Source organism: Megalopta genalis, chromosome 3 (assembly GCF_051020955.1).
Source record: "Megalopta genalis isolate 19385.01 chromosome 3, iyMegGena1_principal, whole genome shotgun sequence".
Taxonomy (NCBI): domain Eukaryota; kingdom Metazoa; phylum Arthropoda; class Insecta; order Hymenoptera; family Halictidae; genus Megalopta; species Megalopta genalis.
The window spans coordinates 32,072,582-32,089,472 of NC_135015.1; the positions used below are offsets into that span (position 1 = coordinate 32,072,582).

General features: G+C 46.8%; 1 protein-coding gene across 1 annotated transcript in view; it reads right to left on the reverse strand.

Moving 5' to 3' along the window:
- The window catches only part of kl-2 (dynein heavy chain 2, axonemal kl-2), a 71,459-nt gene that overhangs the window by 32,094 nt on the left and 22,474 nt on the right, over positions 1-16,891 (reverse strand). The window contains exons 17-29 of the mRNA XM_076519478.1: positions 16,677-16,870; positions 15,511-15,739; positions 14,856-15,007; positions 14,104-14,354; positions 13,024-13,244; positions 12,124-12,238; positions 11,309-11,480; positions 9,508-9,683; positions 7,859-8,021; positions 4,424-4,648; positions 3,149-3,437; positions 2,909-3,046; positions 986-1,156 (exon numbers count right to left, since the gene is read on the reverse strand). Of these exons, the coding sequence (XP_076375593.1) occupies positions 986-1,156; positions 2,909-3,046; positions 3,149-3,437; positions 4,424-4,648; positions 7,859-8,021; positions 9,508-9,683; positions 11,309-11,480; positions 12,124-12,238; positions 13,024-13,244; positions 14,104-14,354; positions 14,856-15,007; positions 15,511-15,739; positions 16,677-16,870 (2,496 nt within the window). The remainder of the gene's footprint in view (positions 1-985; positions 1,157-2,908; positions 3,047-3,148; positions 3,438-4,423; positions 4,649-7,858; positions 8,022-9,507; positions 9,684-11,308; positions 11,481-12,123; positions 12,239-13,023; positions 13,245-14,103; positions 14,355-14,855; positions 15,008-15,510; positions 15,740-16,676; positions 16,871-16,891) is intronic.

Genomic DNA, 16,891 nt, shown 5'->3' on the forward strand with positions numbered 1-16,891 from the left:
CCGTCTGCCTGTGCTCATTTTAAAGAGCGAAGTGTCCGCTTTCGAGCAATGTAATTTAACTGTTTTCAGAAGATCGTACGTTGTCACGAAACAGCGGCAGAAACCGAGGTCGAACTGGCCCCTTTTTAGGATTTTACGTGTTTGCGGCAGCGGCACGCTGTGCGATCGTTCGAAGTACGATAAAACTGCGGGAAAAAAATCGCAGATAAATATTTGAACCGTGACCGAAAAAGGGAGACTTCCCTCTATGGAATCACGTTGAAAAACATTCGAGCAGAAATGTTTTAAAGTCGGCAGAAACGTTCGAATTTTTGTTTGACACGGGACGAGGCTCTGGCAAACAGAAAGTTCAACGAAGTCCTGCAAACTCCGGTATTTTTCAAACTTCGAGCAGTGAAAATATTTGCAAGTACAGCCAAAACAGCCATGACCCGGTATTTATCAATTGTTCATAGTCGTGGAGCGAATTTGTTTGAACGTTGAGCCAAAAAAAATGTCAGATTCACCGACGATTCATTCTCGCTGGTTTCGCCGGCATCGCGGTGAACTACCAAGTTTCCGAGAGCGGACGATTTTCGGATTCCGTTGGCTCCGGCACGATTTCCCCAGCATCCGCGAGAAGCCGGTGAGCTATCTGGAGCGATCGAGCGACGTCGATAAGCATTTCACACCGAGATTCAGGGTGCAAACGGGTCAATCGGACCCGCCCACGCAGCCGGGGCGAAATTCCGCCGGACGATTATTAACAATTCTCGTTGTCGCGATAATATACTCGATTGAATCTTGCCGGCCGCCGGGATTATCGATATTCAATATGGCACGTGCTCCGGAATTTAGGTGCCTGTAATTTCTGGATCGATCGCGCGCCGGTCAAGGGACGACGCGCGCGGAAGAATCGTCCGGTGCCGTTGGTCGGAGAAGCCGAACGTCTCCGTGTAAGGAGCGAGAGGAGAGATCGTTCCCGATCTCTTCGTGAAACGATTACCTGTAGTTTCAGCTTGACGGCCTCCTTGGTTATATAAGCGGTAATTTCCTCGTAATCCACCGACGGCACCTCCGCGTCTGGGAATAGGTCGCCGGTGATGCCCAGGAACAGCGGCAGGTCGTCCGATGTGAGTTTAGCGATGTTCATGTCCTTCATCGCCAGGATGATCACCTGTGTAGCACCAGAGAACGCTCATCGGTTTCCTGTTGGACCGATTTTACAACGAGTTCTAACGATAACGGAGCGGATCTCGGCGGTTTCCTTGACGGACCGTGACAATGACGGAGAGGAAACGGCGTGGACAGGTTTAGCGGCATTGCCGGATCCCTCTGGCTCCGGTTAGGTGACCGAGCAGTTGGCAAATTGGCTCTGGAATGCCCCGTTTTAAACAATGCGCGGTAAATTCTCCCTAATTGACGCTCGGTTTGGAAACGAACATAGATAATTTGGAAAGTGGAGGTACGATTATTGGAGCCTCGCGGCTCATTTTTGTATCGAATAATCGTATCTGCTATTCTCAAATTGTCCACTTTTCTGTTCAAGCGAAGAGCGTCGATTAGAGAGAATTTATTGTATATTCTTTAATGTATATTTCTTCAATGTACATTCTCAATGTATATCAATGAATATACAGGGTGTCCCAAAAATGTCTCGCAATCCGGAAATGGCGGGTTCCTCGGATCATTTGAAATAGCTTCTTCCTTTACAAAAATGTTCTCCGAGGCACCGTTAACGAGTTATTAACGAAAAACGGTGACCAATAAGAATCGAGTACGGCTGATGCGAGGCGGCCCAGCCAACTAGCGCACGAAGCCCAGTTCCGCTCATTGGCTCGGTCGCCTCGCGTCAGCCGAGCTCGCCTCTCATTGGTCATTTGTTTTTTTGTTAATAACTCGTTAATGGTGCCTCGGAGAACATTTTTGTAAAGGAAAAAGTTGCTTTAAATGACCTGTGTAACCTGCCACTTTCGGATTGCAAGACATTTTTGGGACACCCTGAATATGGATATTCTAATCGGTCGGGAATGATTTAACTTTAAGAACAGGATCTTTAAGAATCGTATTAAGGTCACCAGCTTTGCATTCTGATGCCCTAAAAATTATAGCAACGTGGACTTTTCGATTCTGTTGATCGATCTCACACTTTGCTTCGTTTTTATTGCTAATATCAGTGCCTTTTCTTGTTAACAAACGATGCGCAACGTTCGAATCGTAGCTACACAATTTTCAAGGCTGAATTAGCACACCTGGCTCTGCATTTTAATCTTCTAAAAAATGATCGTGCCATGGATTTTCCATTTTTATTGATAGATTCCTCTATATGCTTTGTATATTAAGCACTCGGAACAGATTTAGCAAGCATTAAAATTTCGTTAAATTTCGTTACGTCAAATCAATTACACTTCTCGTAAATTTTATAGTGATCGATAAATAAAAGATTTCGCGTTTTTATTTATGCATTTCACGCGATCACCTTACAGCTCGAAGGACAATAATGATCGAAAATAAATGCCACTTCGACACGAACATATCGTATCGCCGTAATCGGCGACGTCCGACCGCAACGGGTTAATTATCACAGAGCACCGACGAAGAAAGAAAAGCAGGAGCTTGCGCGAAGAGCCACGATCCACCTATTTTAACCTTTTGCACTCGAAGCCAAATTAACGCAAAATTTAATATAGTTTTCTGACCTACTGTATTCTCATTTTACATAACCTAATGCATTTTATACGCATGAAATTGAATTTTGCAACTGATGCAACAGTTATCCTTTCAACAGTTCTTCAAATATGAATGAAATTTGATTTGAATAAAATGATTTCGAAACGTGGCGTAACAATTGTTAATGGTGCCTTAGAGTCGCCATTCGAGTGGAAAGGGTTAATAGAGCAATCCCCGAATACGAACGGCGATTCCGTACCTCCTCGTCGGGCAGATCGGGATACTGCCTCTTCTTCCTGCCGGCGTACCTCGTCAAGGTAACGATCCCCCTCAATCCGAAGTCGTAATGATACTGTTTGCTGAGCTGCTGCTGCGCCAGCGTGTACAAAGTGAAAACCTGGAGCGAGCAAAGCGATCGTTTCATTCTTCCGGGGCTCCGGTGTTCCGGAACTTTGCGGTCTTCCCATCGAAGACGAACGCGTTAGCCGGGCGGGTTTACCTTTCTGGCGAGGAGCCTGGTGTTCTCGAATCCCTCGCCGAACAAATTGATCTCGGCGATCATGCTGCTGTCCGGCACCATCATCGAGATTGGTCGGAACATGGATTTCAGATTATCGGGCAGCTCGGTGCGGCCCGCGTATCCGGGGTTCATCGTGATGAAGACGCCGCAGGTGTGCACCAATGCTATCTCCGTGCCCTCGAACACGAACTTGGTGAGCCTCTGCGCGAGGGCGGTGAGTATCGAAAGTATCTGTTGCGCCACCACCGACAGCACCTCGATGTTTATGCTGTCGTTAACAGAAAAGCGAGACTCGAGCCGCTCGTAAAAATGACCGTCGGACCCCAGAGCGTCGCGTCGACGACCAGCCATTAACGGGGACCCATCAACGATTTGTTAAGACGCCGCCGTAAACACCGGCTCTCCGCGCTGCTAAATGCCGCCACGAAAAAAAACTCTCGAAAACCCGTTTCGCAGCAGCGCGTTCAATATTGCCGCGAATTGCCGTTGCAACTATAATATTTCCGGAATTATGGCTCCGCTTTCTGAGCTTTTTAAGCGCCGTCTGTCCCGTATATCAGACCGACGCTTACCGTCGCGGCGTTTAACACGCTAAGCGACGAGAATCAGCCCCGAAAGTTTCGGGTTAATGAAACTGACGCTGGCGACGGAACATTCGTTGTAATGGACGATAGTATGGCTCTATCTGCGCCATAAACATCCTAGCTAAGATTCCGTTTGTTCGACGGTATGTTGAAACAATAATGAATTTTGTAAACTAGAGAAACTAGTGAATGAAAACTGTAAAAAAATGAGAGCCACGTTAATCCTAGCTGTCGACCATTTTGTTGACCCTGGTATGCTTAAGGGAGGGTCAGAAAGTGTTCGCGAAATTTCGAACACGTATTTATGTTCCATCGATGTCCTTTTGTACATTTTTTATATTTTATTTATTTATATTTTTATTATTACAGTACTCCAAAAGTAATATATTTATAGCAATTTTTATTACACGGATACGAAATGTCCCACACTTAGGCAGACCTTAAACCTTCTGATGCGTCAGCCCTTAATATTTAGGATTAAAATGTGCAAATCGAGAGTTATAGCGAGGCTAATCAAAGTAGATAATTGCAGAAAAGATAGGGTTATTTTAGAGAAAGCGATGATTTTATAATCATTGATGGACGAGGGTTGATAAAAATAGCGAAAAGTCCGCGGCGAATTTGTGGACTGTTCGGCGCCTTTGATTGGGTTTATTTTATGGTTAATTACCGATTGAATTCGTCGAAGCATCCCCATGCACCAGTTTGCGCAAGGCCGGAGAATAGCCTCCCCATGCTTTTGTAATCGAGCCCCTCGGAACAGTTCACCACGATCACGTTGAATCCCAGAGCTTTCCCTAGATCCTTCACAGTCTCTGTCTTCCCTGTTCCTGCTGGTCCCTTTGGGCTACCTCCCCGGTACAAGTGCAGGGCCGTGGTTAGGGTGATGTAGCACCTGTTACCCGCATCGAATCTATACTAATAAGCCGCTGATCTACATAGTTATTACAGAATATTCAAACAGATGCGATTTAAATATTATCGCTAAAGCCTGATCGATCACACCCCGTTGGCTTAACTTGTTCCAGCAGCGTTTTATATTAGTCTTCGTTGACAAGCGTCGGGATTAGCATAATTTTCGTTCGGTTGTGAAAATAAGAGAAATTGGTGACACGATAAGTATTTCGATTTTTCATCGCAGAAAAAAGTGTTGCAACTTCGTGGAGAAAAATCGTGTGGCAATCTATTGGTGCTTATTTTAAAGCTCGAAGCTTCTGTTCTTCAAGTATCTAGCTGATTTTTGTCAGAATAATTTTTCACTTATACAGTGTGTCCGATATTGGAAGTACTCTATCCGAACGAATTTGTAAAAAATTGAACAAATTCGAACGTCTCTGGAGACATCAAACAATTTTTTCTCCGAGCAAAACTTACGGAAATTTGTGCACTGGAGTCTCCTCTCTGCAACGAGCTATCAAAATTTGGTCTACGATTTTTTTTCGCCACTCTGTCGAACTTTGAACGAAGAGCAAACCAGATCCTCTTACTGTACCTTGGGTCACCGGCACGCTTTGCACTCGAAGTTGAATAAAACTGTCAAAAAAAATCGTAGATCAAAATTTAAGATTGCGTTGTAAAGAAGAATCTCTATTCTTTAAATCTACGGAAGTTTCGGTCGACAGAAAAATTTTTCGACATTTCCAGAGACGTTTCAATCCCTACCATCTTCGATAAAAAAGCATGTCTCCGTTTCTTCATCCGTTATATCCTGCAATAATTTATTATCCAACGATCAATTACAGATTTTCAAAGCGGAGATTTCAAGCTTCAAAACAAGTTAAGATTTATCGCCGTACGATTTTTTTCCACGAAATTAAAGCAGCTCGAGCATCGACCATTTTTGGAACGACATCTGGACAGATGTAATCTCTTCTGGAAAATAAATTTTGTTCGATCGAGCATTAAAGATAAAACAACTTGGTAAAGTTTCGATCGAACGGCGCTAAAAAGGGTCCGATATCTTGAGCCAGAGGACTGGACGTGCCAGGGCACCGCGCGATTCGTTTAATCCGTTTTCGACGGGGGTTGGATCGTGGTCACGTGTGCCATGCGGGCGGGACGCACTCGGTGGAATTGAGGAAGGGGGCGTCGTCGCGTTCCTCTGTCCGCAAGACAAATTCACCGGGGAACAAATGTATCGGGACGGTTCGGGCCTGTCCATAAATTAGACGCGGCCGGTAACCTTTTATCGCGATTAAATCGATACCGGGTTAAGTATCGTGGATGCCGGCCACCGCTATCCGTTTCCTTTGATGTCGCGACGCGTAAACTACGCCGCTCTCGAAACCGACCACTGGGTTAGCATATTGTGTGCTCTAGCAAGGGGTGTACTACGTGGACCATGTTCCCTTTTACGCACTCGATCAGCAAAATTTCGTTTGTCTAGCCAGGAGCTTCCCGTAGCGCTGCGCCTCAAGAAATGCGAATGCACTCGCGCGATCTTTCTCCTAAAAATTGACATTCTTTGGCTTCGAATTCAGAGTCGCCAACTGGGCGTGGCTTGATCCTTCTGAAACTGTGCACACAGTAATTCTAATCGCACAGGATTAAATTCCGTAAATTCCCTTAAATTTAATAAATTAAATTAATATTCGAAATCGCGGTGCATCCTGCTAGGTGATGATGATTCTAGAAACAAGTCGAAGAAGAAGAGTAACATTTTTTCATTCGAAACTGCGTTTTCGAGGAGACTCGATTGAAAGATGACGAGTGATTAAGCCGAGCTTGTAGTACAAGGAGAAGTAGAATTGGCGTGTCACGATCAGACGCGCCACTTGATTCCTATTCAAGCTAATTTAACCTCGAATACGCAGCCTTAAATGATAAAAATGCTATTCGATTACTTGGACTTATCGTTACGTTTAGAATCATCGTATGGGCCACGATTTCGGGCACACCCTGTAATTAGACTCGGCTCGGTTAATTGGTCTGGCACATCGGTTCCGGAACAGGACTGTTAATTTGCAGCTGGCGATTTTATTTTCCGCCGAGGTGGATCGTGTGTAGCACGGGGATTACGGGCTCGCGAAGAACCGAACCGGCAATAATAGGGTGGTTAATAATTGCGTGATTAGTTGCTAGGTTCGTCCCCGAATCAGCGCGAAATCAGCCGGCAAATTCGAGGATTCTGAGCGGCGCCGGCTGCCAACAGGAAACGGGGTCACGCGTGAAAGCGATTCCCATTACAAACGCGTACCGGTCGAGAGCGAGTTACATGCAGGTCGATAGCGCAATAGGAGGTAATTAGGTCGGGGGTCGCGACGATTGCCGATGCGGCATGAGATTACAATTACAAGGCAGCGGTACCGACGCCCCAGCCGACGCCGCGTCGAAATATTAACTTCGTTATGGCTAATAGAATAAGGCGAGCACGACACCCGGCTACGATTCGCCGGCGAAATTGGCTGACAAGTTTCGACACGATCTCGTTTATCGCGCGCCGTCCTAACGATCCATGAAAGACGTCTTCCGAGAGCTTTCGGCTCCGGTTGCATACGATTATCATCAATAGAAAGGAAAGAAACGGGGCTCCAATGATATTGGGAACACTGCTTTCAGCGAGTAGGCGGAGATTGCTCCGAGCGGGCGGCGACTTGTCCGAGTGGGCGGGGTCTCTTTGCTCCTGCTTCGCTCGACGAGGTCGGCCGACCCCGGATAAAATCGCTGCTCGCGATAATTGCGAGGTTCTCTAGGAACACGTGGGCGTGGCACAAGTAGGTCACGATCGCGCTACAACGACTCTATGACCCACGACCGCCTAATTAATCCGGGCCGGCTAATCAGCGTCAGGTGTCGGCCGGGGATCTCGAAAAATCAGCGCGCCGGCTCAAAGACGCAGCCCTAAGCGATGAGTTTCGGACGCGAAGAACCGGGGAAAGGCGCAATCAACGTTAATCAACGGTGCTCGAAGTGACGGCTACGGGAATGGGATCGTCGAAACTTCGCGGTGCTACTTCGTTCTTCGTCGATTCCGCGTGGCGACGAATTTCCGAGAAACAACCGGGGACTCGATTAACGCTTAATCAACAGACTCGACGGCTTCGAGCGGATCGGCCCCGGGGAACATGGAAAAATCTTACGCCGGCCAGACATTCGGGAAACGTACCGATCCGTCAGCGGCGTTATCACCAGGCGACCGGTGTTCCCGAGATACTCGTAGCCGTAGACGAAGTGCGTGTTCGTTTGCCAGACGATGCAGTCGTCGATGTCCTTGTCCCAGTAGAAACGCAGCTGAGATAGCCACTCGAACGCGGACACGTCTTTGCAGCCTGAAAATCGCAGCGAACGTTCGGTTATCGTTTTCTTTTCAGAATCGTTGCAGGTAGTTTTAACACTGATTTTCTTTCTAACATCGTGTTGGATTAGTCGAGTCTCGCATCTTTTCCTTTAAAATTGTTCTAAATTTTTCTAAAAGGGTATTTTGCCCGTTTAATAAATAAATAAATAAATATTAATGATAATAATAACAACAATTTACGCTAAGAATAATAATAAGTAAATAAGAATAGCAAATAATGAAAAATAAATGATCAGAAAAACACATTTCCTTCCAGGAAATAATTGAATGCATTTCATAATTCGAGCATGCACTACGACAAAAGCGTCGAAGAGTCAAAATAAATGCCCACGAATCAACGCAGGTTGCTCACTTTTAACGCTCGGTGGATCCAGCGTTAAATCGACCCAATGAATTCTCAGCAGCCTTAGAAAGAAACGGAACGCTCCGGTCCACATTCGAGAATAAATGATCGCACTTAATTACTGTGGTTAAGCGTTCCATTTGTACGGAGAGTCTTAAGTAGGCGTTTATCTTGGTTTCGGTGGGAGTGGCCGGGAGTGGGCGTGGCGCGGCCGCTCTCCGATTTTTCCGTATCCAGGCGGCACGAGGAGCACCGTCTCTACCGGTGCTCGACCTACGGAGTTCAATCGAGTCAGCTGTTCGCAAGCCCTGTTCGCTCTATCATCGTTAGGTGTCGAGCCGTATTCTCCGTGGAAAACAGCTGCCGGCAACAAATTACGGGTTTTACGGGATTCGGGCAGACGCTCGCCGCGTTATGACGTCCCGACGACGCGGAACGCGTGTTCCGGGGCGGGTTGCACGATAGTTGGGCCATGCCCCAGGATGCCTCGTAAATTCATCTCCCGGTATTGGGTCGAAAATAGATAAACGACCGGGCAGACGCAGTGGGTGGGGGCCGGAGCCCGCCCAAGCCCGGTATTATCCTTGCAACCGTGGAAACAATTTGCCGCGGACGCCGGCAAACATTGCTAAGTGAACAGGCACAATATTTACCGATCCGAGAGCGAGTTGTAATATATTTGGCAAACGGGGCCGCGCGTCGCCCGGCCGTCGATTTATCGGGAATGAAAACGCGTCGCGGATTAATAGGATCGCCTGGATTAAACTAATGCAGACCGCTCGTTACTCGATGTTTGGACGCGGGCTCGTTCTTTCCTGCCTTCGGCCCTGGATCCTTCGGACCAATCGATAAACGGCGGAGCCGTCGCTGTTCGTCCGGCGCGATTTATTTATTAGAAATCTTCGCGCCAGGTTGAATCGAACGCTGCCACGATTTTTCGAACCACTCGCGCGCGGAACTCGAGAGCATTTCGTCGCGATTCGCGGCGCTGCGATGGCTCTATCGAGAGCAGGAGCGACCGGGCCACGCCCAGCCGAGCCACTCCCACGGAGAACTCGTTGGCCACGCCCACTTGTGCAAGGATTTCTCGAGAAAAAAATAATCGCACGCTTACTGGACTTGTACATCTTCTCGATGACATCCCTGGCGTGAATCTCGATCACCACGATGGCCTTGAACTTCAGCCGATCGAGCTTGCTGAGATCGCTCCTGATGGCTTCCGAATACTTGCTCAGCGCCTGATTTTGTTTCTTCCGCAGCTTCTTTAGCGGTTTCCTGGAGTCTGTCAACCTTTCGCACCCGGGTCACGATTAATCCCGAACATCGGACAACTTGTTATCCTATCGGACATCTGTCCCGCTAAAACTATCCAGCTTCCTAATCCGGAAAGGAGAGGCTCTCGCTCTCTCACCCCCCGGACCGCGAGCATTTAGCTCGTTCCACGTCCGGGGCGTAACGGAGGAATTTTTGCCCGGCAATTCTCCTTCAACAGCATAATCAGCCTTTTTGCCCGACACTTCTATACATCCTTTTATTTCTTTGAGCCTCGGGTATCTCCTCGCACCAACGGTTTTTACGGGAATAGAGGAAGAGAGACGCTCGGGGTGCACACAGTTAACCACCCCCCGGCAGCCCACATTATGGTTACACGGACGTTAGAACAGGGTCCCGGGACGGAGGGATTTTCTCCGGCTAGCTGGTCATGTACAGGGTGTCCCATCGCTTCCGGGAAACGCCTCGTTTACAGGCGAAATTAATTAGAAAACTATCGCGGATACGGGGCGCTCTTTTCCATTTGCCTTCAATGTTCACAAGTGGAACCAAATTGGCGACATTAAATTGATAATTCATGCATTATTACATAGCGAAAGGAGAACGCGTTGAGCGGAGAGACGGTGGTTAAAAAGATTAATAATGTATTTTCGTCATAGGAAATATTTTGTATCACGTTCTCTCTTGGAGATTGTTCTCGAAAGCATCGCTATTAAAAAAACAAATGAATAATGGCGGTTAAAAAAATATTTTCTAGTGGTTCAGGGTTGTATTTACACACCCCGAAAATTTTGTTCCCGTAGCATTAACAGTTTTCCAGGAAAAAATTCTCAGAGAAAGCCTTTTTAACTGCTACAGAAAGATCATTTCTCAAAGAATAATAATATACTAATACTAATACTAATACTAATACTGATAATAGTAATAACAACAATAATGTGTTTATTCATATATGCGAGTAAAAAGCCGTCTGTAACGGAAGAAGAAATGGAAAGAAAAATTGCTAGAAAAAAGTAGAAAAACTAGAAGTTGCATTGTGGTGTGAACCGAAAGCGCAACAATATAGCCAGAAGGATGCGTGCGGGCTGAGTGAAACTAATTAAGAAAGAGTGCACAGTAATTTGTATCGATTAACAAAGATTTTGAAACCGCGGTAACGAGATCCTCTCCGCGGGGGCCTTTTACCTTGGCACTACCGGTCCCCCGGAGAACGTTTACCGAAGCAACGGGACACCCCGTAGATGTCGGTGGTGTGCGCTAAATTATTCGCAGTACGGCTAGTATATGCAAACGAGGGAGGAAGGGTGCGCGGCTCGGTCTGGATCGCAGCACGAGAGCTAGAATATGCAAAATTCCCCTTATTAGAGTTACCGTGTCCCTCTATCCGCGATCTCGGCCCCCCACCCCACCGTCGGTGTCTCTCACTTTCCCCCTCGGGCTGGCCGCGCCGCGCCGAGCATCCTCGTTCCCTCCCGTCTTTTGCTCCCGCGTTCCTCCCCTTTCCGGCCGACTACGGCCGTCTCCGGCAGCCTTCGGTGGTGTGTCCTAGACTAGATTCAGTTTTCCCTATCCCCTTAACCGAGCCACGCCGGCCTGTAACCAACGTCGCTAAATTCTGCAGGCCGGAGGGCCGGTGCACTCACTTGCAGTGCAGGAGGGTGCGGGTGCAGTCGGCCGTCCACTGGATCTGAGTGGACGTAATTCCCGGCTGGCTTGGCCACTCTTTCACCCACCTGTCGCGTTTCCCGGTCATTTTTCGCAGCGCGGCTCGACACTGCCTGAGCACATCGCGCAGGCTCGTCCTCATCGCGGTTTCTGCAATTGCAAGCGACCTTTTTCGCCCCGTTTTTTTTCCACCCCGTCCTTTTTCCTCTCTTTGGTCGCGACCACTCTCTCTCTCTCTCTCTCTCTCTCTCTCTCACACTATCTCTCTCTCATTCTCTCACTCGCTCTGCAACCGTTTCCTCGGTTCATCTGCGCATCTCGATGCAACATCCTTTTCAGCTCTCGTTTCTCTCGTTTTGTCCGCCGGCGAGCAAATTGTGTTCGCGTCAAAAAATAGTCGCCGGATGGCCCCTTTAAAACGCGGGGGATGAAAGGCCGATGGAAACGCGGGGTTAATCCCCCGTCCCTCAGCTTTTTTTATTCGACGGAGCAACTGTCGCGCGGGGAGGGGGATGGGGTGGGGGGTTAAATCGGATTTTTCCCGGGAATTGCTGCGAGCCGGTCGCGTTTCCGGATTCGAGGGGTTGGGAACGTCTTTTTGCGGAGAGCGGCGAACTTCCAGGCAGCGCGCCTTTTAATTTTATGCGACTGGCAATTTTGTTAGGAACGAAAATGGCATCGAGCGCGGACCGTTCGTGTCCAAACTGTTCCCTGACGTCTGTTATTGTCTTCGAATTACGACGACGCGAGGTTCGCGGGGCGCGGGGCGAAGGACATTCGCGAATCATCTCACCAATATCGCAGAGCCATCTTTCCACCTGTCCTTCGATCATCACGTAGTTGATGAAGAGGACGAACTCGCCCTCGTTGGAGTACATGCCATTGGCCACCTGTTTACCTGCCAAAGACTGAATCGGAAAAATCGCGAACGTTACGGACTCGCTTTGAAAGACTTCGGAAATTATGAATACTAAAAGTAGAGAACCTGAAACAGATTCTAATGAGTGAGAGGACGCTTTGAAAGTATCGTAAGATCGAGATCCCTTGAAATAATGAACGGTGTACAGTAATTACTCTCGGAAATGACAAAATTCGGGTTGCTGTGAATTTCCCTGGGATAGTTGTACGTCTATGCAATTTCAATAGCACTGCGTCGATGCTAAGGGTCGACGGACTTCAAGGAAGACAATACAAAATGGACTGTTTGGGTGTGAATCAGGTGATAAAAGGTATGTGTAAGTGTAGTTGTTAACAATTATAAAAACGAGTCGCAAGGCTCGAATAATCGTATATGCTCTTCCCAAATTGTCTATTTTTTGCAGTCTGAGCGTCAATTAGAGAGAATTTAGAGGTATACGACCGTCGAATCGTGCCATGTGGCCTCCGAATTGCCTCCGAATCGTGTCACGTGGCCTCCAAATTGCCTTCCAATCGTAGCAAGTGGCCTCCGAATTGCCTTCGAATCGTGTCACGTGGCCTCCAAATTGCCTTCGAATCGTGGCAAAGAATTAGAAATAAAAAAGTTTGCCGGTTTCAAATGCGATCTCCGAACATTTCCGAGAGAAATTGCTGTACTTTCGTACACCTTGAAGAACATCGTGAACTATGAAATTGCGAACTGTGTCAACCTAAATGGTCCACGAAAAAATGGTCGAAAAACGATCCTCGATGGATTGCATAATAATTAACGTACCCTGTGCAAGTCAAGCGACTTGATGTTCTCGAACAGCTTCTTGATGTGCGGCTGTATCATTTCGGGTTTCCTCGAGTTCGCGAGTATCTCGAGCATGTCGTCGTTGGAGATGAAGTAGAACCTCGGGAACACGTGCCGCTTGGTCTCGAGATACTGTTCGAGGGCGCGCTGCATCGACTCGAGATCGTCGTTGATTTTATTCAGAACTTCGAGCAGGCCGGCTGGCGGTGGCAAAACGCAGAAGGGAAACGTAAGGGAAGGGGACACGGAAGAGCGCCGGGTTAGAGGCGGTTGAAGAAAAAATGCAAATGCCGCCGGTAGACCGGATTTACATTATTTTATAGCGGAGGGGCGCCGTCGCTGGGCGCTGCGTTCGCGTCGGCACGCCCGGCTCCTTCTTCTTTTTCCAACCCCCTTCGCAGCCGACGACGACGCGCTGTACATTTTCTTGCCGGCCTTTTTTCCCCTCCCCAACCCCTTTCGTAGCCACGCTGAACCCCCGGAATTGCACGGATATTACAGCGCGAACCCTCCCTCGAATTACAATGTATTACGCGCGCCTTACGCTCCCGCGATTCCCCCTGTCTCCCGTGTTTACAGAGACGTTACTTTCAGATTATACACAGAGTGTCCCTGAATAATAGCGTGGCGAATATAGGGCGCCGCGAAACAAGCGAAGGTCGTAGGTCAAGGATAGCGAGGGCGTTCTTCGCAATCTATGCGAATCTTCCAGAATTTTTTATCCCCTTTTTTATCCCCTTTTTATCCGTTTTATCCCAGTGAGAAGGACAATTAATTAAATACACTTGGAAGCGAGATATCGAGTTCTAATAAAGGAAACGATGTTCCAGAATGTTCAAGTTATGTTCACAAATTTTTGGGTCTCAATAGCAATGCTAGTTCTTGAGCGACGGTTGTTTGAAAATCGTACGACATAAATGCTTCGCGTAGGAAGCGTTAAACGAAGCGAAGGTTTAAACAAACCTTAACAATTTCATACAGTTCGAGCAGCTTATCGAATGAAACTAAAATTCAAATGTTAAGTCGTGAAATTGTAATCCAATGGAATTCGATGCTCACGTGGATCATGGGTGGCCGGAAGTGCCAATGCATGCTTCGCCATTCGAGATGTGATTTTCCGCCACTGTTTCGTCAGCTTCTCGTACACGTCGGACTCCTTGGGCAGCTGTTTCTTGATGTCGTCTGTGGTGAATATGTTGTCCATGTATGTGTAACCCCGTTGAATCACCAGGGTCATCTCTAAGACCTCCCCGATGGTGGACAGTGTGCGTTCCCAGTAATCGACCTCCGCAGCGAAAGGCTCGACGAACCTGCGTTGCATTTCCATGGTTTCTCTCAATATACAGAGTGTCCCGTAATTATGTCAACATCCGGAAAGGTTCCTGAGAAGATTCTTGAGGTCATTTGAAGTAACTTTTTCCTTAACGAAAATGCAATCCGCGGCTTTGTTTAAGAGTTATCAACGAAAAACCTTGACCAGTGAGAGGCGAGCTCGCTTGGCACTAGGCGGCAGAGCCTAGGCGGCCGAGCCAATCAGCGGTACTGAGTTTCGACCGCTCGTTGGTTCGGCCCGCCTCGCGCCAGCCGAGCTCGCCTCTCATTGGCCAACGTTTTCCGTTAATAACTCGTGAACAAAGCCACAGATCGCATTTTCGCTAAGGAAAAAGTTACTTCAAATGAGCCGAAGAATCATCCCCTTCCAAATGTTAACGTAATTATGGGACACCATGTATTCTTTAGACTGTTCCGAGTGTCGAATTAAGACCCGCTGGCTGATTATTATCTCTGAAAGGCAGGGCATAGAATAGAACCTTGTGGCTTTCATAGCCGACAGCTGTACTTGCTGTTCATCCAACGTCTGCAACACGTCGTCTATGGACATCAGCCGGTATATTCCCTTTTCCTTGTACGGGACCATTTCTATGGGCATCGTCTTCCATACCTCGCTGATGTGTTTCAGGCCCTGTACAAAAGTTCAATTGAATTTAATTAAATTTATTTCATTGACAGAAGAAAATGTTTCCGTTGCAAGATGACAAGCTGAAGCGAAGAACAGCATGCAACACAAAGCAATAAAAGAAAAAGACATTGCAGGAAAATATAGGTAAAAGGAAACCAAAATAATGATTTCAGTCGTATTTAACGACTATTAATAGTAGCAATAGAATCGAAGGAAGTAGAAAGGACAATTGAAAGAGCAGCTGTCATCTGGTTTTAAGCAGATTTTAAGCTTTTAAGAGACAAAGTAATACCGTCGTAGCATAAAGAATAATTCGAAAAATGATCATCGTCGAAATGCAACTGTTATTATCGTGTTCTACGCTAAATGTGCTTAGTGTGCTGTTAATAAGGCGGGTCGGGCTTCCATTCGACTCGAATTTCCGCATATCAAGCCGCGTAAATTTCTACAAGCGTCGACATCCGCAATCCGGTGGCGATCATTAACACGGGAACAAGTTTGCTCACAACTTCGATGGCCAGTTCCATGGTAGCGGAGTTCGAGATATCGGAAATTTGCTCCGCGAAATTCTGCAGCTGCATCTCCGCGATCAGATCCAGGGTGAACGAGTCCGAAGTCTCATCGAACTCACGGCCGACAGCGGCTTTCACCTTTCCCCAGTGGCGGGGCCTCATGGCTGGATTCTTCAGGTCCGTGATCAGGGGCAGAGTACGCCTAAACTTGTCCACCAGGGACCTGAAACAGATATTTCTTCCTTACTGCTTATTTTTCCGAATATTCCAACGCTGCTCTTCCTTTTGCCGGCAATTCGTTCTTTCGCGTATTCGTCCACTTGCTGCAAGCGTCGCCAATTCGTCTCGAAATGAATAGTCTAAGATGAACTTAAGACGTCAGACGTCTTTTTTAAGTCCAATGTTAATGGTCGACGTAGTTCTTTTGCTCCCGATGCAAGGAATTTCGCAGACAACAATTATTTAATTCAGCGATTATTATATCCAGGAATTTGTACGAACATCCGTGAAGAATTTGACTATCTAAAAAATGGTTCTCTTCAATTCAAAGTTGATTAGAAAATTAATAACATTTTCCTTTGGTTCCTAATACAAGGAACTTCGCAGGCAACGATCTATTTAGCGATTATTATATTCAGGAACTTGTACGAAGATTCGTGAAGAATTTGACTCTCTAAAAAATGGTTCTCTTCAATTCAAAGTTGATTAGAAAATTAATAACATTTTCCTTTGATTCCTGGTACAAGGAACTTCGCAGGCAACGATCTATTCAGCGATTATTATATCCAGGAACTTGTACGAAGATTCGTGAAGAATTTGTCTATCTAAAAAATGGTTCTCTTCAATTCAAAATTGATTAGAAAATTAATAACATTTTCCTTTGATTCCTGGTACAAGGAACTTCGCAGGTAACGATCTATTCAGCGATTATTATGTCCAGGAATTTGTACGGAGATTCGTGAAGAATTTGACTCTCTAAAAAATATATATATTATATATAATATATATATAAATAATATATTTTCTCCAACTCAAAGTTGATTAGAAAATTAATAACATTTTCCTTTGAATCCTGGTACAAGGAACTTCGCAGGCAACGATCTACTCGGTGATCCACGAATCAATTTCGCCACAAATAAATAGGAAAAAGCCTCGATCACCTCGTATGCTCGATGATCTCCCAGTTCTTCTCCTTCAGTTCCCTGCTAAGACGATTCAGCTTCCTGAAGAGAACGTTCGCGGTGTTGTCCATCTCCTCCATCTCGATCGTCCAGAAGTTCTCTGTTCTGTATCTCTCCCAGGCTTCCTGCCATTCGCGTGTCAGCTGCCACACGAGCTCGATAGCCGCCAAATCCTGCGAACGAACGTTCGATTC